Genomic DNA, 26,914 nt, shown 5'->3' with positions numbered 1-26,914 from the left:
TATATATTATTCTGAGAATATACACTCAGCGAGCACTTTATTTATTAGACTTAAGTCTACTGCTGCTGTACCCCTTTGTGTGTGTTCAGAGATGCTCTTCTGCATACCACTAACGGTTACCTTGTCAGCTTTGAGCAGTCTGGCCCTTCTCCTCGGCAAAAATGTTTTTTTGTTTATCGCACTATTCTCTGCAAACTCTAGAGACTGTTGTGCATTAAAATCCCAGGAGATCAGCAGTTTCTGAGATACTCAAACCACCAACAATCATTACACGATCAATGTCACTTGCATCACATTTTTTCCCCATTCTGATGGTTGATGTGAACATTAACTGAAGCTCCTGACCTGTATCTATATGACTTTGCATTGCACTGCTGCCACACGAATGGCTGATTAGATAATCACACAAATAAGTAGCTGTACCTAATAAAGTGCTCAGTGAGCATATATTATTTTAACATAGGATACAAATTATCCATTTTTTGTCAAAATATATTAAAGTAGCGAACCATTTCATTAACAGAAGGGTAAAGGCAGGTTCAACACCTTTTAATCAGTAAGACAAAGTACCTACAGTACAATAAAAATGAATTATGTACAACACACACACACTTAACAGATGAACGTCCTCACAAAACTTGCCCGTTTTGGGTTGATAGTGAATAAAGGTTGCGTGGTTGTGAAGGATGTTTTCTGATTGTTGGACATGTCGGAATAAGGGATGCAATCGTCGACCATTTCTATTACATATTGTGACCTCAAGCTGTTCACATCATTTATATCAATAACAGAAATAAACAGTCCAGTGCTCCACTTCAGTCTCAATAAAAACAGAAAGAGTCGGGACTGGCCAACAAGAACGGCTTCTAAGGATAAATATTGAATACTAATTCATAATTCAGCTTGCAAATGGCATTTTACGAATGGTAAGACCCTAAACTGCACCATCATTTCTGAAACCATTATATTATAGGCTGCATAAAATATCAAACCATAAACGCTTCTTGACAGCAGAAAAAGGCTGTAAGTTCATTCAAGTGAAATCTAACAGAAATTAAGAACAAGGGCAGACGCCCAATTTATGCAAGCTTCAGTGATCCTTTTGAAATCAAACCACTCCTATCATACATCAATCCTTGACAGCTATTGACATTCACACTGGCTTAATTCCTCAAGCAAATCCTGTTCTTATATGCAGAACAGGTTCATACACGGTTAAGTTCAGCTCGGTACAAACCACAGAACTACTTATCAACAATTATGGACATTTTACAGCAATTATCCCAAAAAACAGTTCAAAAGCAGTTATGCTTGACAGAATGTAGGGGAGACACTTTTGTTCAGTCCCATGATAACTCTGCAAATCAATATTTATTTTTTTCTGAAACCTCTTTTACTCCACCATGCTAGCAGGGCACAGGGGGGATACAGAGCTATCACACAAAAAATACTGCACTCCAAGTGTTTCAAAATGAATTTTAAAAACTAGTTCATTTCACAACAAACATGTTTGTCAACTGTCAGAATACCCGAAAGTTGCGGTTTGCAGGTTTAATGTTGCATGGTGTAATGGCGATTGTCGTGTTGCTGTGGTGATCTGGTCCTGCAGTGGGTAGGCTATGCTCCAGCGTCAGACACACAGCCTGAGTACCTGTAGGTGTACAGCTTGTTGTCTGCACCTCCACTCAACAGCAGCTGCACAGAGAGGGAGAGTCAGAGGAAGCCTACCTCACACACACACACACACACACACACACACACACACACACACACACACACACACACACACACACACACACTCTCCACCGTCTCACACACACACTCCACCATCTCACACACACACACACACACACACACACACACTCATACACACACACACACACACACACACACACACTCCACCGTCTCACACACACTCTCCACCCCCTCACACACACACTCCACCCCCTCACACACACTCAACCATCTCACACACTCTCCACCCCCTCACACACACACTCCACCATCTAACACACTCTCCACCCTCACACACACTCCACCCTCACACACACACACTCCACCGCCTCACTCACACACTCCACTGCCTCACGCACACATACACACATGCGCACACACTCCACCATCTCTCGCATACACACACACACACACACACACTCCACAGCCTCACACTTCCACACACACACTCCACTGCCTCGCACTCCCACACACACGGCTATCTTACCTCACTATCCGTCCAGTCCACACAGAGCACCTTGTCTTCATGGGCCGCCAGGTCATACAGGGGAGCCTTGCAGCTGCAGGACACACACACCACAACGTCAACCATAACAACTCAAAAAGAGAGATGATGTCACTAAGCGTGTCCCAGAATCCTCCTCCCCCCTCGAGTGGAGGAAAGGACGCGTGTTGGGACACACACACACCGTGTGTTCAGGGTGAACGGGGGCTCACGCACCTCCTGGTGTCCCACAGCTTCACCATGCAGTCCAGCGACCCGGAGACCAGCTGGTGCTCGTGGGACGGGGCCCAGCGCACCGCCGTCACCCAGCCCACGTGCGAGGTGAGCGACAGCAGGACCAGCGACCCGTCTGCAGCCGGGGGAACACGGGAAGGTCAGGTGTGAGTGGGTCTGTGCGCTAACTTTGCCCAGTAGCTTTGCAGTGAGGTCTGTGCGCTAACGTTGCCCAGTAGCTTTGCAGTGAGGTCTGTGCGCTAACGTTGCCCAGTAGCTTTGCAGTGAGGTCTGTGCGCTAACGTTGCCCAGTGGCTTTGCAGTGAGGTCTGTGCGCTAACGTTGCCCAGTCGCGTTGCAGTGAGGTCTGTGCACTAACGTTATCCGGTCGCTTTGCAGTGAGGTCTGTGCGCTAACGTTACCCAGTCATTTTGCAGTGAGGTCTATGCGCTAACATTGCCCAGTTGCTTTGCAGTGAGGTCTATGCGCTAACGTTGCCCAGTCGCTTTGCAGTGAAGTCTATGCGCTAACGTTGCCCAGTCGCTTTGCAGTGAGGTCTGTGCGCTAACGTTGCCCAGTTGCTTTACAGTGAGGTCTATACGCTAACGTTACCCAGTGGCTTTGCAGTGAGGTCACTAACGTTACCCAGTCATCTCACGGTGAGGTTTGGCTCACCTTTCGAGCGGGGATCCCAGAGTCTGACGTGCCGGTCAGTGCTTCCTGTAGCCAGGCGTCGGCACAGCCGAGAGTACGACACGCAGTTGAACACCTTACTGCCCGTCTGCCGAAGAATACAGACATCACTCTCCTCCACACATAGACATCACTCTCCTCCGCACACACAGACATCACTCTCCTCCACACACACAGACATCACTCTCCTCCACACACAGACATCACTCTCCTCCACACACACAGACATCACTCTCCTCCGCACATACAGACTGACAGAGCTTCACCCACCAGCGTGGACTTCACGGCCCCGGTCTCTGCGTCCCACAGCCTCATGGTGTGATCCCACGATGCACTGCACACTTCCTCGTTGTCGGTCCAGAGCAGGGATGAAACGGCCTCGGAGTGTCCGGACAGGGTCATGAGGGGCGTCTGAAGAGAGGTGGGATTTGGTGAGAACGGAACAGAGTCACACATGAGTCGGACGTTGGCACGCTCAGGGTAGATGAGCCTATGAGCTGAAAACCACCGACCGTTCACAGGTCAGTCAATAGCTGAGCTCATGGGCACCTCACTGTGAGTGGACCAGGTCCTATATTCAGGATGTCACATGGTTTGAGTCCATGCTGAAACCCATCTGCAGGAATGAGGCCCATTGTCACTTCTATCCACGTAAGGTGGCCTTAGGGAGGCCTTAGGGAGGCCTTAGGGGGGCCTTAGGGGGGCCTTAGGGGGGCCTTAGGGAGGCCTTAGGGAGGCCTTGGGGTGGCCTTGGGGTGGCCAAGTTCTCCATAAGCTCCCCATCAGCCACTCGGGACTGCCAGTGAGAGATATGGCATCTCCTGAACCGCACTGGGTCAGGTCTCCTGAACCGCACTGGGTCAGGTCTCCTGAACCGCACTGGGTCAGGTCTCCTGTACCTGTCCCGCACTGGGTCAGAATTCAGGTGGTGAAGTGACCAGGTTTCAGTCGGAGAGCAGGCTCACCCGGGTCAGGCCCATCTGCTCAGTTTTCTGCTTCTTCCTCGGCCTGTTGGGCTGCTCTTCCACCTCATCCTCTTCCTCGGTGGGAACTGTCAGAGACACGCTCAGGTTCATATGTGCTATTACTAATATTATACATTATTTTTGCAGACAAGATGCAACAAATTAAAAAGATTACAAACAATACCTGCAGACCATATTTTAAGCATCGTATCCCAAGAACCACTGCAGAACTGTAAGGTAAACAGAGAAAAGTAAATAGAGAAAAAATGTTAAGCTAAGTAAGCAAGTTCTCTCAAGCTTGGCTTTGTGTAAAGAGGTCATGACAAGGTTAAATCAGCAGTCCACTGAATGCTGCTTTGTTTCTCATAACGATGGGATGCACTGCTGGACTCATTAGTGCCTGCTGCACTTCCACCAGTAAGGCTGGAATCTCAGATGTCTCCATGACGACCTGTTGGCCTTTACTGCCTTTACCTTGGTCTGGGTGGGGTCCACGGCGACCGTATCCACGCTCCCGGCGTGTCCACGGCAACAGTGCCGAGCCTTCAGGGTGTTCTTTTCAGAGTCCCACTCCCAGAGCAGAGCCGTCTGATCCACCGACGCAGTGAGCAGGAGAGAGCTGAGCCCATCTGCAGAACACACACACACACACACACACTCAGCCTGTCTGCAGGAGAGCCCAACACACACTCTCACACACACACTCAACCTGTCTGCATGAACACACACACTCACACTCAGTCTGTCTGCATGAACACATACACACACACACACACACACACACACACACACACACACACACACACACACACACACACACACACACACTCAGCCCGTCTGCAGGAGAGCCCAACACTCACACACACACACACACACACACGTTGCAGGAGGGTCACTCACCTCTCTTGACCCAGGCCACGTCTTTGACCACATCCGTGTGCCCTGCCACCGTCATCATTGGCTTTCCCTGGAGAGACCAGATCCGTGCCGTTTTATCGTAGGAGCCCGTCAAGATCCTGCAAAAACCCGCCGATACATTACAGCCATCGTCCGTTTAATCAGACACTTGGCCCAGGGATCATCAGCTCTGGCTGCAGGTGAATGAGGAGCTGATGAAGACACTCACCACTCTGCGTCTGCGTCCACCGCACTGATCCAGTCATCGTGCATCACACACTCCTCTGGCTGCGGGGCGCTGAACCTCTCCACGTACTCCATCTCCACCACCTCTTCCTGAGCACACACACACGGGCACACACACACACACACACACACGGGCACACACATACACACACGGGCACGGGCACACACACACATACACACACGGGCACGGGCACACACACACACACACACACACGGGCACACACACACACACACGGGCGCACACACACGCGCGCACACGCACACACAGGCATGGGCACACACACGCACGCACGCACACACACACGGGCACGGGCACACACATACACATACACGCACGGGCACACACATACACATACACACACAGACACACACACACACGGGCGCACACACACACACACACACACACACAGGCACACACAGAGGCACACGGGCGCACACAGACACACAGGCACACACACAGACGCGAAAACACACACAGACACGTGCACACACACACACACACGCACGCACGCACAGGGTGAGACACAGGCACTTGAAGACCAAGATTGCTCAAGGTCAGGGGCGATGCCAGACCCATGTTTTCTGTGGCACAGGCCCCAGTAATATTTCTCTTTGGCCCAGTAAAACCATCATGAAGAAATAGTGAGCACTATCACTGTCCAGCAAGCAGTTAAGACAACTAAGGGGGGAAGAACTTGTCAGCTTATCCACTGTGGGTGCTGGTCGGGTCAATGTACTGGTCGGGTCAGTGTGCTGGTCGAGTGTGCTGGTCGGGTCAGTGTGCTGGTTGAGTGTGCTGGTCGGGTTGCTGGTCGGGTCAGTGTGCTGGTCGGGTCAGTGTGCTGGTCGAGTGTGCTGGTCAGGTCAGTGTGCTGGTCGGGTCAGTGTACTGGTCGGGTCAGTGTACTGGTCGGGTCAGTGTGCTGGTCGAGTGTGCTGGTCGGGTCAGTGTGCTGGTCGGGTTGCTGGTCGGGTCAGTGTGCTGGTCGGGTCAGTGTGCTGGTCGAGTGTGCTGGTCGGGTCAGTGTGCTGGTCGAGTGTGCTGGTCAGGTCAGTGTGCTGGTCGGGTCAGTGTGCTGGTCGAGTGTGCTGGTCAGGTCAGTGTGCTGGTCGGGTCAGTGTACTGGTCGGGTCAGTGTACTGGTCGGGTCAGTGTGCTGGTCGAGTGTGCTGGTCGGGTCAGTGTGCTGGTCGGGTTGCTGGTCGGGTCAGTGTGCTGGTCGAGTGTGCTGGTCGGGTCAGTGTGCTGGTCGAGTGTGCTGGTCAGGTCAGTGTGCTGGTCGGGTCAGTGTGCTGGTCGGGTCTGGAGTGAGTGCTGGGGCTTGTCCCATGAGAGTCGAGTCGAGCATATCGCCCCGGTCAACAGTCAGTCCCACAGGCACAGCCTGCCCCCATTTTACTTTAAACGGAGAGGCCATGGCATTCCCCACAGGGCTTGGGCAACGCTCGCTCAGTTTTAACTACATACTGTCGAAATCCCCTCCGATTCCATGTGGTTGACCAGTGAGGTGCGGAGGAACTGTCCTCTGACCAGGAAGTCGAAGTCCACGGCACGGTGCGCCCCTGAAACGCAGCGAAGGGCAGAGTTAAGCCCACTGCTGTCACAACGCAGGGAAGTCATGGATACGTGATCGGCATGTGATGGTCAGGTTATTTCTGATTATTTTAAAGATTGTACTCGTCATGAACGTTAAGAAACCTCGACCAAAGCCAGATATTGTATGAAAGGCAACAGTAACGTTACACAAGTTACACAGTAGTAATGCAGAAGTTGTACAGATTACAATAATCGTGAAAAACATTTTTTTTCCTACCATTCTTTGCTTGCAGCAGTTTGTTGATGACATTGCTGAGATCTTCCACCTCGGACGCAGCCGGGATGGAGAATGGGACATCGTCTATTGCATATCTGTAAACACAATTCAACGCACTCCATCTGAAAACAATCGCTGACCATCTTACTGGCTAAACGTTACGATGTTGACCAACGGCAAAGAATGGACCAGTGATGTATAGTTGTCCAGCTGAATGTTGATGTCACACAAGCATATAACTCAGCCAAATAATCTTAATTCAACTCACCGTGTAGCTATTAGCTACGTTACGCATTTCTCGAAACATGGTTAACGTTCCATTAATTAATCTTATCATGAGGTTAATGGTTCAGACAACTAGTTGTGAATAGCCAGCTAACTTTAAATGGGCAGAAATACTTACTTTTTGTTTTCCGTGAAGAATCTCGCTTGTAGCTGTGACATTCTCGAATCGTGGTTTAAAATAGAAGCTCAGCCCGATTTTGGTGCATGTGCGTAATTAGTTACGCTTTACAGTTAGCTAGCTAAGCTAGTCAACTAGCTCGTGAGAAACAGAACACAGTGCTTCTGCGTTCGCTTGCTATGGAATGTTAGCTTGCTAACGTAAACCATGTGGGTCAGCGTGCGTGAAGTGAACAGGTTTTCGGGTCAATCGCCGATAAATTGAGCAGATTGAATTATCGACTAATAATGCCTGTTCAAAGGCATTCTAATTTGTTTTAGAGTGCATCTTCTCTCGTTGAATCTGTTTTAAGCAGCGAATGCATTGCTTTTCATTTCAATTGATTGAATGTTGTGCGCTTTGTGGCTAATTTCGAGCCAAAACGAAATAATTTGATATTTCATATTTCTGTCTGAGTAACGGTGGTCTCAGAGTGTCAAAAAGCTCTCGTCACCAGGTTTCGCGTTGTGCCTCCATGGTGGAAGAGAGCAAGTGGAGTTCGGGTGAAGACGAGGTTGAGTAGACTCGTTTTGAATTTTCAGCCCTTCCTCTGTTTGTTTCCACTCCCGCACACCACATTGGAAGCGGTTTAAAGAGACAGGATCTACGAGAGATAAATTTGCAGAAAGACTGTATTTTTGTTATTTTCCCCGAGATCGTTTGTCTTTATTACTGTACAGTCCAACATGGCGTTCCCACGAATGTGCCTATTTTGTTGTCTACACGATAAAGGCGTCTCTTTGTTTTGATTTGAATCATGTTGACTAAGTTATATGGCATTAGCCAGCTAGCTAACAGGCAGATAGATACTTAATATAATAAGTAGCTGTTTGTGACCCGAGTAACACTAGGAAATGTAATCTTCAAGAGTTTTACGATCTCCTGTTTGATAATTTGATTATCAATACCCCCCCACCCACACACACACACACACACACACATACATATTAAATCTTTTCACATTGCCGTATTAGCTAGTAACCTGTTTTTGATTACCTGTATTTTGAAGCGTCCTATAAATAACCTGAACTCGCGGGTTTCATATTTCAGTTTAATGTATGTTTATTTATTTAGCGAATAGGCTGCTAGGGTTTTGAAACTGCATTCGCGTTCATATTATGTTACAATCATCCTAATCAGTTGAATGGGATCTGTGAATTACTTCCCAAACTGACAGCAGCATGTCCACTGAAAACAGATTTAAAAAGTTAATCCATACGAAGAAAAACAGAAAGCTCTTGTTTAGTTGCCCCACCCCTGAGTTCACAGAGAGGCGTGCCCACATGCTCACAGTTATTTACACTTCATACCAGCTCTCCAGGTTCAAAAGGGAAGCTCCTTTTGAAATTCCCACCTCCTTTTGTGTCCCTGCCCGACTGACACAGCTGTGTGTGTTGGGTGTGTGTGTTGGTTAGGTGTGCAGGCCATGGAAGCACAGGTGAGGGATGTGGAGAGTGTGGAGGAGAAGGACCAAGACGCCCTGAAATCAGAAACCAGCGCATCGGCCCTGCACATCGGCCCTGCAGTCACACAGGCCTGTGTCCTCGAGGGTGGAGCACAGCAGGTGACGATGCCCAAAACACACCCGACTGTTGAAAACCTGCACAATACGATATATATATACGAACTATACAACTATTTAACCCCAAAGTTATACTGTGGGTTATATGCCTGCTATGGCCAGTGAGTAGAGATGTGAGCGTCAGGTAGAGGCCCAGATTGCACCTGAGCTGTGTGCTGTTCCAGGTGCCAGGTGGGAGTGTTCCACCCGAGGTAAAGCGGGAGTCTCAGGAGCCGTCGGCCATTGCAGAAAATTCCCAGAACCCCCCGCGGCCCGACAGCCAGAACCAGGCCGAGGAGTTCATCATCTTCGACCAGAACGGGCAGCCTCTGCAGTATGAGCGCATGGTGAGAGACTTCAGCCGCACACTACATTACACACACACTTCATTACACACGCTACATTATACACACACGCTACATTACACACGCTACATTATACACACATGCTACATTACACCCACTACATTATACACACACGCTACATTACACACGCTACATTATACACACACGCTACATTATACACACACTTCACTACACACGCTACATTATACACACGCTGCATTACACACGCTACATTATACACACATGCTACATTACACCCACTACATTATACACACACGCTACATTACACACGCTACATTATACACACACGCTACATTATACACACACTTCATTACACACGCAACATTATACACACGCTACATTACACACGCTACATTATACACACACACACTACATTATACACACACTACATTATACACGCTACATTATACACACACTACATTATGCACACACTACATTATACACACATGCTACATTACACACGCTACATTATAGACACACACTACATTACACACGCTACATTATACACACACGCTACATTACACACGCTACATTATACACACATGCTACATTACACACGCTACATTATAGACACACACTACATTACACACGCTACATTATACACACACTTCATTACACACGCTACATTATACACACACACTTCATTACACACGCTACATTATACACGCTACATTATACACACACGCTACATTATACACACACACTACATTATACACACACTACATTATACACGCTACATTATACACACGCTACATTACACACGCTACATTATACACACACACACTACATTATACACACACTACATTATACACGCTACATTATACACACATACACTACATTATACACACACGCTACATTATACACACACACACTACGTTATACACACACGCTACATTATACACACACACTACATTATACACACGCTACATTATACACACACACACACTACATTATAAACACACACTACATTATACACAGGCAGGAGTCGAGCCGGCTGGATTAATGATGTGTGAACACAACTTTAACTCTCCAAAGTAATCATCATGCCGAGAACTGCTCCAGTCCAAGATCTTCAAGCTCCTTTGCATTGATTAGGGCAGGTGTAGGCAACTCTGGTCGGGTAACATTGGCTCGGTAGGTAAGAGCAGTCAGTCTGGCAGTCAGAGAGTTGCCAGTTGGTTGTGCCGGAAGTGTCCCTGAGCAAGACACCTAACTCCCAAACGAGCTGGTCGGTGCCTTGCATGGCAGCCAATCGCCATCGGTGTGTGAGTGCGTGTGTGAATGGGTGAATGAGAAGCGTCAATTGTACAGCGCTTTAGATAAATGTGCTATATAAATGCTAACCATTCCCCATTTCGTCCGGGAGTGCTGCCAGTGCCGTTTCTGGTTTTTGTTCCATCTGAGCTCGGACGTCGGACGGATGACAGGAAATCTGAGCCTGAATATTCTGCATGGCGAATCGCTGAGAGCCCTGGATTAGTCGGGTGATTGAATGAATTTGACTGGATCTGTGTGGGGTTGGGTGTTAGTCTGCGGGCGTTGGTGACCTGGGTGTCCCTCCCCCAGGTGATCGTGACGGGGCAGGCGGAGGGAGGCCAGCTCTACGTCGTGCCCTCCGGCCACTTCGGGGGTACGCAGGTGCTGCTGCCACAGGGCCAGCTCATGGACATCGCGGAGACGGCAGGTACCAATCAGAGCAGGCTGATTTTCATCCTCTTTCTGCCGTCATCCATCCATCTAGCCTTTCTCCCTCTCCATCCATCCATCCTTTCTCCCTCTCCATTCATATGGCTATTCCGTCTCTCTTTCCGTCTCTCTCCCTTTGGAGGCTCTCCCAGCATGCACCAGTGTCCCCTCCCTTGTGTGTTTAAAGGGTCCTGTGTGGAGAAGTGCACTGAGCATGCTCAGACCATCACTCTGACGGCCATCACAGACCCCACCAGCGGACCCACTGCGCTGACCTCACCGCCTGTCACTCAATCCAAGGCCCTGCTCCAAAGGTAGGTCCACACTCTGTACCTGACCATTACACATTAACAGTACCATTACCCAGTACCATTACACATTGCCATTACCATTACACATTATCATTACCCATTACGTATTACCCTTACACATTACCTTATGGCTCAGCCCAGCAGAGCCCATGCAGACAAACTTATAAACCATACATGTCCTGTACCGTATCCTCTACAGCAGGGAACCTCAATCTTACCCAGCTTCCTGCAGTCACGTCACCATGGTTTCCTCCAGTCATGTTGCCATGGTTACCTACAGCCAGGTTGCCATGGTTTCCTCCAGTCATGTTGCCATGGTTTCCTCCAGTCATGTTGCCATGGTTTCCTGTCTCCTGTAGTTCTCCTGATGGCTTTGCTGTGCCCCTGAAGCCCCTCCCCCCGAACACACCCAGCTGGGCTCACCTGCTGCACAACTGTGAGGTCTGCACAACGCCGGAATACACACATATACACAACACACGTCGCACAAGTGTGTGTGCTACCGTATCTGACTTTGCATGGACCCATTCTCACAGTCAGTGAGATTACATTACGCTACACTGCAGACACTCTTACCCAGAGTGGTGTGAGATTACATTACGCTACACTGCAGACACTCTGTGAGGGGAGCCATGGTGTGATAATGAGGTGTGATAATGAGGTGAGATAATGAGGTGAGATAATGAGGTGAGATAATGAGCTGTGATAATGAGGTGGGATAATGAGGTGTGATAATGAGGTGAGATAATGAGGTGTGAGAATGAGAGGTGAGATAATGAGAGGTGTGATAATGAGGTGAGATAATGAGGTGGGATAATGAGGTGTGATAATGAGGTGAGATAATGAGAGGTGAGATAATGAGAGGTGTGATAATGAGAGGTGTGATAATGAGGTGGGATAATGAGGTGAGATAATGAGGAGTGATAATGAGGTGAGATAATGAGGTGGGATAATGAGGTGGGATAATGAGGTGTGATAATGAGAGGTGAGATAATGAGAGGTGGGATAATGAGGTGTGATAATGAGGTGAGATAATGAGGTGAGATAATGAGGTGAGATAATGAGGTGGGATAATGAGGTGGGATAATGAGGTGTGATAATGAGAGGTGAGATAATGAGAGGTGTGATAATGAGAGGTGTGATAATGAGGTGAGATAATGCTGGTTGTTATGCTGGTGAACTCTGTCTCTGTGTTTTCTCTGGGAGCAGAAGATTGGCGACTCGTACCGCGGCTTCTGCACCAATGAGGCGGAGCTGGAGGCGGTGCTTATGCTGCACAAGCAGCACACGCACAGCGTGTTCGGCACACGCCAGTCTCCCTCTCCCGCCAAAGCCGCCACGCGCCTCATGTGGAAGTCGCAGTACGTGCCCTACGACGGGATCCCATTCGTCAATGCAGGTAAGCCCCGCCCCTTAACAGCACGGGTAAGCCCCGCCCCGGTCCCGGCCCCGCCCCTGATCTAAAGATCCTCTGTCTCTCCCTCACTCTCTCTCTCTCTCTCTCTCTCTCTCAGGCAGCAGGGCGATCGTGATGGAGTGCCAGTTTGGTCCGCGGCGGAAGGGCTCCCAGCCCAAAAAGAGCCCAGAGCAGGAGAGTTCCAGCGCCCTGTACAAGGCCACCTGCCCCGCCAGGTACACACACACACACACACACACACAGACACACACACACACATGCACACACACACGCACACACACAGACACACACACATGCGCACACACACACACACACATGCACACAAAGACACACATACACACGCACGCACGCACATGCACACACACACACACACACACACTGGCCGGTGTCATACTCCTCTCCATACGGAGGCTGCTGGGTGGAGCTGGAAGCATCAGGTGGTCCAGATTGACCTGCACACGTTCAGCATTCCCCCGCGGTTCTCTCTCCCCCTGCAGGATCTACATTAAGAAGGTGCGGAAGTTTCCGGAGTACAGAGTGCCCACAGACCCGGCCGTGGATAAGAAGCTGGTGCGGCAGGAGCAGGAGAAGGCCTTCTTCAACCTGAAGAAGAGCCTGTGGGACGCAGGGGGGGTGCTGAGGTACGGCTAGATCCAGGCCTGTGGGGCGCAGGGGGGGTGCTGAGGTACGGCTAGAGTCAGGCCTGTGGGGCGCAGGGGGGGTGCTGAGGTACGGCTAGAGCCAGGCATGTGGGGCGCAGGGGGGGTGCTGAGGTACGGCTAGAGCCAGGAATACCCTTCATTCCATTTCTGCTAATGTTCTGTACCTATCGGCTTAGACTACTATTTCCTCAATCTCCAATATCCCATCTAGACACGATCATGCGTGCGTGTGCCTGAGTGTGTGTGTGCCTGTGCGTGTGTGTGTGTGTGTGTTTTATAACTGTTCTTTACCCTCTCAGGTACTATGTGCAGCTGCCCACACAGAAGGCCCATCTGTACCACAGCGTGGACCCTCCTGTGCTCCCCTCCCTACCCGCCCAGCTGCTCCTGCCCAAGGAGGAGGAGGAGGATGAGGAGGAAGAGGAGGAGGCGGGAGAGGGTGGGGCGGGGGACGATGGGAGCTTCGTGCCGTCCCGTCTGCACCCCTGTGTGGCGGAGAAGATCGTGGAGCTGGTGGCCCAGGGACACCGGCAGGTGTACTCCGTCCGTAAACAGCTCAGGTAAGTGATTGGTCAGCCCCTGCGCGTGTCATCATCACCATGGCCTCCCATTGGCTGGCAGCGGGCGGGAGTCTGGGTGACACGCTTCCTGTCCTGTTCCTGTCACCCTGCAGGAAGTTCGTCGAGCGCGAGCTCTTCAAATCGGACAAGGTGCCCGAGAGGCACAACCTGTGCTACTTCCCGACCGTCAACGACATCAAGAACCACATCCACGAGGCGCAGAAGAAGCTTCCGCCGGGCCCCGGGGTCGACTCCACGGACACGCAGGCGAGGGGCGTGACTGCTGAAACCGTGCTAACCAATCATCAGAGCCAGAGGGGCTCCTGACCGGGCTCCCAAATATGAGAGCAGTTGTGGAATGTTGTGTCTTTTAAATGCAGGAAATTTCTAAATCTGCGATGTAATCTTTACATTAATATATGCCAGCCCATAATAACAGCAGTATTCATAATTTTAACATGACACTTGTAACTAAGTAGGATGAAAGAAACTACAAATAATGTTTCTGTTCAAAACCGGCTAATAGTATTACAACAAAAACCTAGGAGTGACTGCTGATGAGCACGGCCGCTCTCACTCTAAAATGGCCGCTCTCACTCTAAAATGGCCGCTCTCACTCTTAACGTGGCCTCCCTCGCCCTAACATGGCCGCTCTGTTTTCCCCGCAGTGGGCTGTAGGCAGCGAGAGCTCCTTCTCTGAGACTGTGACCTTGACGTTGGCACCTGCAACTATAGAAGGTAAAACCTGCTTCTGCCCGTCTCACACACACACACCCAAACACACACACTCACACACCCACACACTCACACATACGCACACACACACACCCACACAATCACACATACGCACGCGCACACACACACACACACCCACACAATCACACATACGCATGCACACACACACACACCCACACACTCACACACACACACACACACACACACACAAGCAATGTCACAGTCACTCCTAATTGTCCCGCCCCCCGTGTCCCAGTGCCCCCCAACAGGGGCGAGGTTCTGGAGGACACGCTATCCCATGAGGCCATGCAGCTCTTCAGCTCCCTCACCGCCCTGCAGCCCAAGATCTTTGCGCAGCTACACGTGAGTCCTGCGCAGTTGACTGCAGCGTCTGCAGCCCTGACCCCTGACCCCCCCACACCCCGACTGCAGCCCTGACCCCTGACCCCCACACCTCGACTGCAGCGTCTGCACACCTCTGATTGACTTGGCCAGTCTGAAACCTTGCACTTTTTCTCTATAATGAAGCCCTTCATTGTGTTGCCAGTGTCTTTGTTTTGTCATTGTCTTACGATCATGATGAAGTTCCTCCCAATCCCATTTCTGCATAATCTTGGTCTCATCAGTCCATTAAAGTTTGTTCTAGAACTTTTGTGGTTCATCTGTACTTCTATTGCAAATTGTAATCTCCACCACCACCGTGGGCAACACGAAACACCTGTCAGTCACATGTTCCAAAACTCAATTGTCTTCAGTGTTAGGCAAAAACAAAGGAATTGACCTTGCTGTTCCAATACTTTTGGAGGGGACTGTATGTATTCATTTATGTTTGGCAGATCTAATGTTTTCTACATATCAATTACTATTAAATGTGCATGATGAAAACAAGGCAAAAAGTCAGTCAACAGACAGTCTCTAAGCAACATGGTTATGGTCCTGATTTCTATGGTTATGGTCCTGGTTGCCATGGCTGCGGTCCTGGTTGCCATGGCTGTGGTCTCTGACAGGGCGTCCAGTTCCAGCCTGCGCTGTGCAGCGTAGAGAGGCCGACGCCCCCTCAAGACCTGGCCCCGCCCCAGGATACCTCTGGCCCCGCCCCCTCTCAGCCCCTGCTGCTCAGCCCCGCCCAGTTCCTGCAAGCCGCCGCCCCCCTGGGAGAAGGCATGTCCCTGTCCGGCCACGCCCCTCTGCTGGTCAGCGTGTCCACGCTCGGGGGCGGGGCCGGAGAGGGAGGAGTCCACCAGATCCTGCTGGATGATGGACAGGCCATCCCGGTGCAGATCGTGGAACCCGTCGCTGCAGGTAAGAGGGTGAACACAGAGGGTCCAGTCTTATCCGAATCGGGGCCGGTGTGGGTGCAGGCTGATTAATCCAGCGCGAAGACACCTGATCCTACTGACCCGGGTCTTACCTGAGGACCACGATTGGTAAATCTGTAGCACCGGGCTAAAACAGAAGCCTGCACACACCGGCCCTTTTGGGGTGAAATCGGACCCCCCCTGGATCAGATTCCGCTTCCAGCTCCATGGATCCCTACGGGAGCTGCCCAAGGGCACATGCAGCCAGGTCACAGAGGCAGCCATGTTGGACTGTGAGCATGTGCACCTGGTACCTAAACCTGAATTGAAATAATCTGATATCTGATCTTATATGTATCGTCTGTGGTGTGAATACATTTTTAAAGTACTGTAAAATAAAATAGTATAATTTCACCAGAGGCTTAATAAACTGCAATACCTCCAGTGCCCCAGAAGCTAACGGGTTTCTGGGTGAATGTCAGTCACCGAAAGAGCCGCAGCCCTGTATTTGAGCCTCTCGTGACTGTTTCTCCCTCAGGGTCAGGGGTCAGCATTCCTGAGGACCAATCAGAGGAGGTGAAGGCAAAGGACAGCAGGATGGAGCCCCTGCAGTCTCCCCAGAACTGAGACAGGAAGTGGGGTCCTGCGGCCCCGCCCTCACCTCGAGGCCCCGCCCCTGGGAGGAGCCACAGAACAGCGCCTGTGTGAGAGGACTGAGGACTGACAGGAAAGGACTTCAGCTGGGTCAGGTGTGTGTGTCGGATGGAACACTGGGAAACGCAGTCTGTGCGGCACACTTCTCCCGTTTCTGCGCTGAGTTTTTAACCCAGTGACGGTGCGCTGCAGTGACATTTTAGCCATCGAGTCTGAACGGCGAATTACGTTACAGAAGGGGTGTGAAACTCCTCACCTCCACGATCAGGGACTGGAGCCTAAGACCCACCGTGTGATCCAGACGGGGATCGCTCTCTTGCGGGAGCGTTTAATGGGATGCGTGACCTCTGCTCCCCTCTCTGCACCAGTGGAGGAGTGGTTCAGGTGGTTTTGCGTAATGAAAAGGAGGGAACCGGTTTAGCCGCCGTGCGATGTCCGCGGGACAGCGGTTCCGCTCTCAAACGCACAGCCGCCAAACGGACCTCCAGTTCCTTACTTCTTGAAAATGCTGCATTTTTCATTGTGTCTCTCGAATCACTCCTGTCAGATTTCACACATCAAGAATACGGGAAAACCCAGAACAGCTCGTTACTTAAGTCCATGTTCCAGATTTGAGTAAAACCCAGAACAGCTTTTTACTTCAGTCCGTGTTCCAGATTTGAGTAAAACCCAGAACAGCTCTTTTTACATAAATCCATGTTCCAGATTTGAGTAAAACCCAGAACAGCTCTTTTTACTTCAGTCCGTGTTCCAGATTTGAGTAAAACCCAGAACAGCTCTTTTTACTTCAGTCCATGTTCCAGATTTGAGTAAAACCCAGAACAGCTCTTTTTACTTCAGTCCGTGTTCCAAATTTGAGTAAAACCCAGAACAGCTCTTTTTACTTCAATCCGTGTTCCAGATTTGAGTAAAACCCAGAACAGCTCTTTTTACATAAGTCCATGTTCCAGATTTGGGAAGAGTTCCAGGTTTTACTCAGCGCAGTTATCCAGGTAACTCCCGTAATCCTGCTTGGTGACACAGGGCCCTGATACATTAGCATACGGTTAGCGCAAATAATATGCAAATTCTGCTGAATAAAAACATGGCGTAAACTTCATAAAAGTATAAAACATACAAAAGCACAGGCGGCCCTCTCCCAGGCTCAAGTTAGACTTTCCTCTGAAACGTTCTTGGAAGAGCAGAATTTCTCAGGGTCAGTTTCACTGTTTTGTGTATTTACGGATGTTCGCTGCATTAACAGTGTCAGCCAATGGCTTAGCAAGTTTTATAGCACTTAATGAACTGAACAAAATGAACTTCAAGGCTTTAACACTGGAAGAAACCATGTATATATTGTATGCTGTGTATAAAAATGATGGAGATTGTGACTGAATGATTAATGTTATAATGCATCCTAAATCTACTCATCTTAAAACCAAGATCATCGGTTTTTAATAATTCTGCAATTCTATGGCTGGGTGTTGCACACTACAGGACATAATTAAAATGTACACTACCCCATTAATCACAACGCTACCACTCAACCTTTTCTCAATTCTGTTCACTGCAAGCTGGCAGCCATGTTGAGGCATCTTTATGGCAAAAATGCCAGCTCCTCAAACACTTTACATTTCAGTCCTGGCCTGATAAACCCTACACATGTAGACATGTAGCAGATTTAAACTGACCAAGGAAGATTGCACGCATTCAGTTTGGATAATTATCTAGTGTGTGGGGCAGTCTTCCTTAGTTTTAATGAGGTCAGTTTGAGTCATGCACAAAGTCAATAATGAGTCTCATATTACACATTACTCATTTCAGCTGCGTGCTACTTGCGTTATAAATGCTGTCATAGCAACCATATTTAAAAGCAAACTGCCAAGTACAGAATGTATCTGTTGAGAATGAAATGATTCAGATGAAATTCAGGTGTAAAATAAAGGCCTTTAATGCAGCAAGAGACATACGGCTAATGTGGAATTAACATTTGATGTTTGTAATATACAAACATTCCTTTGAAACATAGAAAGAAAAAAAAAAAAAATACAGGACTATCAGGTGTACATCAGGATCACCTTACACATCTTTCTGGAAACTTCTCTGACGCTCATGACACATCACTCAAGCGGCTATATTACAAAGGAAAAATAAGAAATAATAGATCCGACATGATGAGTGGCAATGTGCATCTTTTTTTTTTTTTTTTTTTAAACGTCATTTCTTTTTTTATTAAGTTCAGAGAAAATATACGTTTGAGAAAAGCATCCTTAAATCAGTGGATTGGTCACTGGCCTCAGTGTGGGTGACAAACTGAGCTGGGGGAGAAAGCGCTGGAGCGTCCCCAGGGATCGTGTGCGATTCTGCCATTCAGGGAGAGAAGACGTGCAAAAAAATAATAATCCAAACAAAACTAAAAACAAATCAAATCCTCCTCAGTCCTCCTCTTCCTCCTTCACCTTCTTTTTCTTCTTCTTCTTCTTCTTTTCTGTGGTCTGAAATAAAGATGGTGTGGTTTAATTTATCTGCAGAAATCTCCCTGTACCACGCCCCCGAACCCCCTGCTAGCAAAAACGCTGCTGATCGGAATCGCCATGCAGTCGGGACCATTCAAATCCGGCCCTCTAATCCACATCCAGTCCTGGTTCTCTTTTCTCCCGAGTAATTAGTGCCACTGATAGGCCGCTATACTTTTCACCGGCTCCCCAAAGCTGACCTCTGACTCCCAGACCCCTCCGTTGCTCACCTCCTCTGCGACTTCCTCCATAGGCTCCGCCTCCTCCACAGGCTCCGCCTCCTGCTTCTTCTCTTTCTTTTTCTTCTTCTTCTTCGGAGGCTCCTCCACCTCTTCCTCTACCGCCTCAGGTTCTGGGGGAGAGAGAGAGGAACGTCAGAACAGAACAGCGAATGTGACCACTGTAGACCAGGCGCCCTGGCCATGAGACCCTAGACGTGTGTGTGGGGTGTGTGCGTGCGTACGTGTGTGGGGTGTGTGTGTGCGTACGTGTGTGGGGTGTGTGTGTGTGGTGTCGTTGATTGCCTTGAGTCTGCACTGATTATTTCCCAGGCCTAAAATGGCTGCCAACTGAAAGTAAAGCAGAGCCCAGGACCCCCGCGCTCTCCTCTGTGAAGAGGGCGTGAGGAGGAGCTCTCCTGTGCTCTGGACTTGAGGAGCTCACCTGCTGCGGCCGCCTCCTTCTTCGGCTTCTTGGTTTTGGTTTCCGCGGGCTGCACCTCCGGCTCCTCGGCCTCCAACTCCTCGAACTTCCTCTTCTTGGAGCCGGAGGGCAGCGTGGAGTCGCCAGAGGGGTCGTACACGCGCACGTCACTGGGGGGGGGGGGGGGGGGGAGACGGGGAGCGTTACGCACACGACCACACCCTGCTGAAATCACTGCATCAGCAAGCCGGAGTCCAATCCAGCCTCCACCACGCCCTGCTCAAATCATTGCCCTGCTCAAATCACCCGAAACACTCCTACTGCCCCTTGGTCAGTACAGAGATGCAGAGCCAGTTCAGATGAGGTAGTGACTTATGAACCCACATCCTGTGTTCAGGGAGGAGACGCATTGTCATCATCATCACCACTGTCACCTGCCATCTCAGGCTGCCCCAGCACTGCAGTCCCCTTCCCGCACCCCCCCCTCCCCTCCCAGCATGCCTCAGGAGCGGGGTGTCACCGGCGCCGTGGCGGGGAGCTCACCTCTTGTGCTGGTACTTGTCGGCTCTGGCCGTGGCTTTGCCCGTTCCGCTGATGCGGCGGATCTGTTAAAGCAGGAAGTGTTCCTCAGGTCAGCGGGGGAAAAAGAGAGCACCGACACTACTGCCTAATAACTCCGGTCGGCAAGCGAAGCCAGTTTTAATTCGGTTAATTCAGATTCCCAAGTGGTGCTGGGAATAATAACACTATAAAATGTGCGGTTGAGTGAAAGGTCATCCATTTTGTTTCGTGGTTTTCGGCGCTCACCCCCTTCTCCTCCAAGTGCCGCAGCCGGGCCTCCAGCTTGGCCCGGTTCTCCACGCCCATCTCGGCGGTCGCGTCCTCCGCCAGCGCGTCGTAGCGGATCGCCAACGCCGCCTTCGCCGCCAGCATCCTGGAGATCTGAGAGGAGAGAGAGAGAGAGAGAAGCGCGCAGGTCAGGAGCACGCTCACACGCTCACGCTCCAGTCAGTTACTGCCACGAGTACCGATTTAGCTTCGGTTTTCAATTTAGACTGACTCCCACTGCTCTTCGTTCTCAAGCCCTCAGCGGTCAAGGTCATGGCAAAAGTAGACCATTCCAGTGGGTCTATTAAGGTCAAAGGTCACACAGCCCTCGTCTGAGGGGAATAATGCAACGCAGTGTGTGAGATCAGGAGGCCACTGACGGCGGCGGCCATTTTGGCTCTGCGGCGAGGCGATGTTCCGCACCTTGCCCTTGTTCTTGGCTGTGGTCTGTCCCACCAGGGAGGCGTGGTAAATGAGCCCGTATTTGGGGGTGTCCCTCCGCGTCTTCAAGGCTCGAAACAGGGCCTTCTCCGCGCCCAGGATCTGCACGGTGGAGGCAGGGTGCTTGGCCAGGTTCAGCAGTGAGCCTGCGAGCAAGAGAGAGACACACACACACACACACACACACACACACACACACACACACACAGAGAGAGACACACAAACACACATTAAACTTGGCTCGGTCTCCACCTTATACCTTTTCAACCAATCAAAATGACCGCTATACTATTGCTTTCAGCCCCTGACTAAATTCTCAACTCAAAACCCGTTGGGAGTTGGGAGGAGTTGGGAGGAGCCACTTTGTATTGGACTCGGGACTGAAAGGGGTTAAGAGTTTTAGGTGGTAAACACTTCACAAGCTCAGATGAGGTAGTGACTGAAAGACCCACATGTAGATTTCAGGGCTGTGACAGAATGTCATCATCATCATCACCGCTTGTAACCCTGACACACACGCGCACACACACACACACCAGCGTGCACACGCATACACGCACACACTCACCTGCGTGAGAGATGAGCCGTGCCCCCACCAGCTCCCCCACCATCACAGTCAGGTTGGGGGCGATGGCCATCATGCGGTTCTTCAGGTAATCGTACAGCTGGCTGCGGTACTCTGTGATCTCGATCACCTGGAGGGGGGCGATACAGGGTCAGGCGTGCCTCAGTGGGAGAGGCTGCTAACGAGCGGCTTTAAGGGACTGAGATGCGGAGCCAGTTCAGATGAGGTAGTGACTTATGAACCCACATCCTGTGTTCAGGGAGGAGACGCATTGTCATCATCATCACCACTGTCACCCGCCATCTCGGGCTGCCCCAGGGCACCATGGGTCATCGGCTCCCGCCCCCCCCCCGGCTCACCTGGTCGCACAGGTGCATGATGTTGCCGATGTCCTGTTCCGACACCTCCGTTCCCATGGAGATCTCCGCCGCCAGTTTCACCTCCGCCTCCACCTCCTCGGGCAGGAGCTCCGACAGGTCGGAGGTCGCCACGTTGGTTCGGTCTCCTGCACGGTGATTGTTAACTGGACGTTAATTGGACCGCTCCAGACACGGTGAGCAGACGCAGACGCGCACGGAGGCGTTTGGGCGTACCGAGCTTGCGCACACTCTTGCAGTACGCCAGGTTGTCGGTGATGATCTTGCCGAGCTCGGGGAAGTGCCAGCCGTACCACTCTCTGCAGCGCATGATGTAGTTATTCAGCTCCTTGTCCAGGTCATCCAGCAAAGCTGCAGCAGACAGCACAACTCTTACATTCTGCACAACATCCAGCACACAACACACAACTCTTACACTCTACACAACAGCCTCTCGCTACACTCTACACAACATCCAGCACACAACACAACTTTTACACTACACAACAGCCTCTCTCTACACAACTCTTACACTCTACACAACAGCCTCTCGCTACACAACAGCCTCTCAATACACAACTCTTACACTCTACACAACATCCAGCACACAACTCTTACACTCTACACAACATCCAGCACACAACTCTTACACTCTACACAACATCCAGCACACAACTCTTACACTCTACACAACATCCAGCACACAACACGCAACTCTTACACACTATACAACAGCCTCTCTACACAACAGCCTCTTGATACACAATTCTTACACTCTATACAACAGCCTCTTACATTTACAACAGCCATTCTTTAACATCCAGCACACAGTGTTAGTAACCCCCCGCCCCCACACACACACTATTTTAATAACTTGTGTTTAAGAAATCACTAAGCCACAAGTCCAGAGACTATTACCAAAACATCAGACACTGAACCAAGAGCACGTAGCCTCTAGCGCAGGGCTGCTCAACACCACGTCCTGCGGGCCGCAGTGTCTGCTGATATTTGCTCCTACCGTGTGCCTGATTTCACTCATTATATGGACCTGCTTGGTGAAGATAAGCAAAGTAGTGAAATCAGGTAGCGCACGGTTGAAGCGAATGCCTGCAGACACTGCGGCCCGCAGGGCGTGGAGCGAAGTAGCGCTGGGCTGGGCTAGGCTCTCCGTCCACAGCTCAGAGGAACTTACAGATGGCCTGCACGATCATGGTGTCCACTTTGTCAGGGCTGAACTTGAGCTTGTATCGAGAGAGGCTGGGTACAGGACAGAGGATAAACAAGTCAAACCTTCACATCAACGGAGAAACTCAACCTGCCCAACTATTACACAGGTTATACATCTCTGCATAAAACCTTGAGATACATACAAGAGAAATGTTCATTTTAATTTTATTTCACTGGACTAATAGCATCAGTTCCTTTTGATGAAATGCATAAAGATCATCCAGACAGAAGTAGTGGATAACTCACTGCTAAGTAGACCAGGCTACTGTCCCCCATGTTACTCTACTAGCCAATCAGATGTGCTGTTTCAGTGGTAGTAACGAATGCAGAGCCAATCAGAGTTGCTGTCTCAGTGGTAGTGACGAATGCTGGTAGGAAATCCTCATGAGGCATCGGTCAGCAGAGTGTAATCATAGACAGCGTCTGGGGATGGCAGTGCGTGCGTGCGCGAGTGTGCGTGCGTGAGTGTGTGTGGTGCATGTGTATGTATATGTATATGTATATGTGTGTGTGTGTGTGTGTGTGTGTGTGTGTGTGTGTGTGCTGGGTGGTATGTGTGTGTGTAGGGCAGTGTGGTGCGTGTGTGCGTGCGTGCGTGTACTGCATGTATTGTGTGCCTGTGTGTGTGTGTGTGTGTGTATTGTGTGCCTCTGCATCTGTATATGTATTCTCTGTGTGTAGGGCATGTACTGAGTGTGTGTATGTTTGGGGCAGTGTGTGTGTGTGTGTGTGTGCGCGCACGAGAGGGCCCCACCTGTGTGCCAGCCCAAGGGACATGGCACTGATCTCTCTGGGGGGCAGGCCTGTGATCAGCCCCTCCATCTGGGTCCTGATGCCCCTCATGAGCTCAGCCACAGCAGGGCTGTGCACACAGCTCAGGTTCAGCTTATCCTGCAGGGGGCAGCAGAGCGCGGGTTACACCTAACCACCCTGTGCGCAACAACCGAAGAACACTTTCTGCAGCAGTGCAACAGGATTAATAGGGAAACACATTGGCTAAACAGTCACAAAGGCTGGTAAACCTTGAAGTTGTTGTAAATGTAGTCAATTTGACTATATATGCAACTAGCCAAGCAGAGTTGGCATATTTGCCCCTCAGCAAACAGCCTCTATTTTAACACCTTTAAATGAACACATCACCGACTGTTCACAACCTCCAGTCTTCCCAGAATGCACTCCACCTACTTTGATGACTCCGCCCAGCTTGGCGTCAGTAATGGCCAGCTGCTCGTGCGCTTCTTTGGCCACCACTTTTTTCAGAACCTTCTTCAGCGTCTTGCCGATCTTGCCCTCCACCAGCGCCGTGGCGGCTGTGAACATTAGAGCCGCGTCACTACAGAGAACAGGTAAACCGTACGGCACGCATACGCGCGCTTAGACTGCAGGGATACAATAAACAACCCGGCGTGGTCTCAGTGGTAGTGACGAATACTGCTGAATGACTTCACTGTTCAGTCAGACACAGAGATACATCATAGACCAGAGCACCATGACAAAACGATACCATGGTCCCAAAATTGGGGGAAGAAAACCTGTTAAGAGTTGAGCCAGTGCCATTTAAGTCCCAGGTGTGGTGCATAACCGTACCTGCCAATGCTTCTGTGGTATCCTGAAACTTCTCAAAATGTTTCAGCTTTACTCTGCAAGAAAACAACACAAACATCACTTATAGAACCACAATTGAGCACAAGTAACCGATATTTACGAGACGCTATTAATTTGGGTACTGCGAGTTGCTCACTCTGTTCACATTTCTTCGTGGTAGCTAGCCGGCTGCTCCCACACATTACAGACCTAGGCACGGCAGCTTTTAGCACTGATATCCTGGGCTGAGAACCGGGGATACGATACGGGCAGAGGTGTCGCTTACATTTTATTGGCCTTTTCTGGGGTCTCGAACTCCTTCCACAGGCTGTCCACCTCCTGGATCTTCTGCTCGTCCAGTACCTGGGGGGTGGGGGGAAGATTGAGGATTGAGTGGCTAAATTCAGTGTGGATTAGAAGCACTGTTGCTTACCGAACAGTTTAGCTATTAATCATTCCAGTATCAAAAATGTCTATTTTAAACGGTTTTCCAATAAAAGTTAATGTTTTGCGTCGTAAAATTAGCACACGATTGGACTGTGAAATTAGCCGTTTGTATGAAACGTTGGAAATTATTTGTGCTGCTGCCTGTCTTGGCCGGGTGTCTCTTGAAAGAATTTAATTAATGGGACATTCCCGGATAAATAAAGGTTAATAAATAATAGCACGCGACTGTCAAATATTCGAATGAATGCCTGTACACAGCATGCTAGAAAGATGCAACAACGTGCTCAGCGAAGTTAAGTTCGTGCCATGCTGCGGCATTCAAAGGCCGGAGCTCGTCTACTCCGCTAATTAAGCCGACCATCAGTATCAGTCCGCAAAAGAAAACGGCACATTACAATCCTGAAACCAACAGAATAATCATACAATTTTGGTGATAATGTAGTGTCAACATTCGTATCTGTAAACGTGCAATAATGCTTACTAGCTACACGTTAGCTAATACAGCTAACAGCCAACTTGACTATACAAGTACATGCATCCATTTTTCAATTCATTTAAATTCATTTAATTAATTGGCTACTTACTTTGAAAATTGCATAGCCGGCTGCGGTCTCAAACAACACCAACATTTTTAAAAATTGAGTATTAATCTTTCTATTTGCCCTTAATCTTCCCAAGACTGCTGCTTGGGCAAATACTCCTGCTCTCTCCCACGAGGTCCTCGCACACTTAGTCGCACTCAATCTGCGCAGCTGCGCGCTTCCTGACCTGACGCATTAGCTGAAATCTGACACGTGTAGCCGCCATTTTATGAAGGTCCATTCCACACTTTTCCTGGGGGTGTGGTTACAGTCTCGTGGCGGACTTCTCCAACCATAGAGTGTATAAGAACCATAGACACCCGTAGCAAAGAGCAGAGAAGAGAGAACGAGGGAAAGGTTCCAGCAAGATTAATGGGAGGGGCTGTAGCGTAGTGGTTAAGGTACATGACTGGGACCCGCAAGGTCACTGGTTCAATCCCCTGTAGCCACAATCTGCACAGCCGTTGGGCCCTTGAGCAAGGCCCTTAACCCTGCATTGCTCCAGGTTAGGTCCCCTGCTTAGTCTAATCAGCTGTACATTGTTCTGGATAAGAGTGGCTGCTAAATGCCAATAAAGTAATGTAATGTAATGGATGTAATAGAAATTACACTGTGATGACGTCTCTAACGTTAAATGACAGATATATGCTGCACTCAACTTCATTATTCGACCGTTTCACCGTTTAAGCTGCTTTTCGTAGTCATATGAAGGACAAGAGTTTTGCGCCCAAAGTTTATTAATGCTTATTTATTCATGTTTATTAATACAGCACAATGCATATTTGCAATATAATTCGCAACATTTGCTCTGACCTCACAACAGGTACGTTTCTGCCCCTTGGATGTTTTCGCTCACCATTCTCTGCAAACTCTAGAGACTGTTGCGTGTGAAATTCCCATGCACAGATATATAAGTGTGTGTGTGTGTGTGTGTGCGTGCGCACGCGCACGTATGGGGTTGAATATTATACTTTTTCTTCTAAAATACGA

General features: G+C 49.8%; 3 protein-coding genes and 3 non-coding genes across 6 annotated transcripts; 1 reads left to right on the top strand and 5 right to left on the bottom strand.

The window, feature by feature from the left end:
- Positions 1 to 533: 533 nt before the first annotated feature.
- Positions 534 to 7,981, bottom strand: wdr12 (WD repeat domain 12). Its single transcript, XM_061225807.1, has 13 exons — positions 7,471 to 7,981; positions 7,068 to 7,162; positions 6,722 to 6,816; positions 5,237 to 5,343; positions 5,011 to 5,126; positions 4,585 to 4,739; positions 4,295 to 4,340; positions 4,111 to 4,196; positions 3,416 to 3,556; positions 3,128 to 3,233; positions 2,456 to 2,588; positions 2,222 to 2,294; positions 534 to 1,695 (listed from the first exon to the last, which is right to left on the bottom strand). The coding sequence occupies exons 1-13, from the start codon at positions 7,509 to 7,511 to the stop codon at positions 1,618 to 1,620; spliced, it is 1,272 nt and encodes a 423-aa protein (XP_061081791.1). The 5' UTR covers positions 7,512 to 7,981; the 3' UTR covers positions 534 to 1,617.
- carf (calcium responsive transcription factor) lies at positions 7,087 to 18,702 on the top strand. The gene is made up of 15 exons (XM_061225796.1): positions 7,087 to 8,023; positions 8,925 to 9,073; positions 9,256 to 9,417; positions 11,002 to 11,119; positions 11,309 to 11,435; positions 11,792 to 11,873; positions 12,642 to 12,831; positions 12,947 to 13,064; positions 13,347 to 13,490; positions 13,811 to 14,071; positions 14,185 to 14,338; positions 14,740 to 14,809; positions 15,063 to 15,169; positions 15,814 to 16,108; positions 16,643 to 18,702. Exons 2-15 carry the CDS (start codon positions 8,936 to 8,938, stop codon positions 16,729 to 16,731), a joined length of 2,055 nt encoding a protein of 684 aa, XP_061081780.1. The 5' UTR covers positions 7,087 to 8,023; positions 8,925 to 8,935; the 3' UTR covers positions 16,732 to 18,702.
- nop58 (NOP58 ribonucleoprotein homolog (yeast)) lies at positions 18,673 to 26,117 on the bottom strand. The gene is made up of 15 exons (XM_061225806.1): positions 25,928 to 26,117; positions 25,183 to 25,259; positions 24,900 to 24,952; positions 24,498 to 24,622; positions 24,067 to 24,203; positions 23,278 to 23,342; positions 22,323 to 22,457; positions 22,089 to 22,234; positions 21,733 to 21,859; positions 21,147 to 21,310; positions 20,703 to 20,837; positions 20,439 to 20,500; positions 19,917 to 20,065; positions 19,484 to 19,605; positions 18,673 to 19,232 (listed from the first exon to the last, which is right to left on the bottom strand). The coding sequence occupies exons 1-15, from the start codon at positions 25,970 to 25,972 to the stop codon at positions 19,173 to 19,175; spliced, it is 1,602 nt and encodes a 533-aa protein (XP_061081790.1). The 5' UTR covers positions 25,973 to 26,117; the 3' UTR covers positions 18,673 to 19,172.
- Positions 20,244 to 20,328, bottom strand: LOC133117303 (small nucleolar RNA SNORD11B). The gene has a single exon (XR_009706084.1). It is a non-coding gene; the product is annotated as a small nucleolar RNA SNORD11B (small nucleolar RNA).
- LOC133117304 (small nucleolar RNA SNORD11B) lies at positions 21,581 to 21,668 on the bottom strand. The gene has a single exon (XR_009706085.1). It is a non-coding gene; the product is annotated as a small nucleolar RNA SNORD11B (small nucleolar RNA).
- LOC133117301 (small nucleolar RNA SNORD11B) lies at positions 21,940 to 22,024 on the bottom strand. Its single transcript, XR_009706082.1, has one exon. It is a non-coding gene; the product is annotated as a small nucleolar RNA SNORD11B (small nucleolar RNA).
- Positions 26,118 to 26,914: the final 797 nt, after the last annotated feature.

The sequence above is a fragment of the Conger conger genome, chromosome 17, assembly GCF_963514075.1.
Source record: "Conger conger chromosome 17, fConCon1.1, whole genome shotgun sequence".
NCBI classification, from domain to species: Eukaryota; Metazoa; Chordata; class Actinopteri; order Anguilliformes; family Congridae; genus Conger; species Conger conger.
The sequence above is the reverse complement of the archived record's forward strand: the minus strand, read 5'-3'. Positions and strand labels throughout refer to the sequence as shown.

What these genes read in the sequence shown, in the direction of transcription:
- carf (XM_061225796.1), top strand. Translation starts at nt 8,936, where the DNA reads ATGGAAGCACAGGTGAGGGATGTGGAGAGTGTGGAGGAGAAGGACCAA. An exon ending in TCCGTCCGTAAACAGCTCAG is followed by an intron (nt 14,072 to 14,184) that starts GTAAGTGATTGG and finishes GTCACCCTGCAG; the next exon opens with GAAGTTCGTCGAGCGCGAGC. An exon ending in GGCACCTGCAACTATAGAAG is followed by an intron (nt 14,810 to 15,062) that starts GTAAAACCTGCT and finishes CCCGTGTCCCAG; the next exon opens with TGCCCCCCAACAGGGGCGAG.
- wdr12 (XM_061225807.1), bottom strand. Translation starts at nt 7,511, where the DNA reads ATGTCACAGCTACAAGCGAGATTCTTCACGGAAAACAAAAA. An exon ending in ACTGCTGCAAGCAAAGAATG is followed by an intron (nt 6,817 to 7,067) that starts GTAGGAAAAAAA and finishes GCTGCGTTTCAG; the next exon opens with GGGCGCACCGTGCCGTGGAC. An exon ending in TGGACCCCACCCAGACCAAG is followed by an intron (nt 4,341 to 4,584) that starts GTAAAGGCAGTA and finishes TTTACCTTACAG; the next exon opens with TTCTGCAGTGGTTCTTGGGA.
- nop58 (XM_061225806.1), bottom strand. Translation starts at nt 25,972, where the DNA reads ATGTTGGTGTTGTTTGAGACCGCAGCCGGCTATGCAATTTTCAAA. An exon ending in AGCTGGGCGGAGTCATCAAA is followed by an intron (nt 24,204 to 24,497) that starts GTAGGTGGAGTG and finishes TGCCCCCTGCAG; the next exon opens with GATAAGCTGAACCTGAGCTG. An exon ending in GGCACTTGGAGGAGAAGGGG is followed by an intron (nt 20,501 to 20,702) that starts GTGAGCGCCGAA and finishes CTGCTTTAACAG; the next exon opens with ATCCGCCGCATCAGCGGAAC.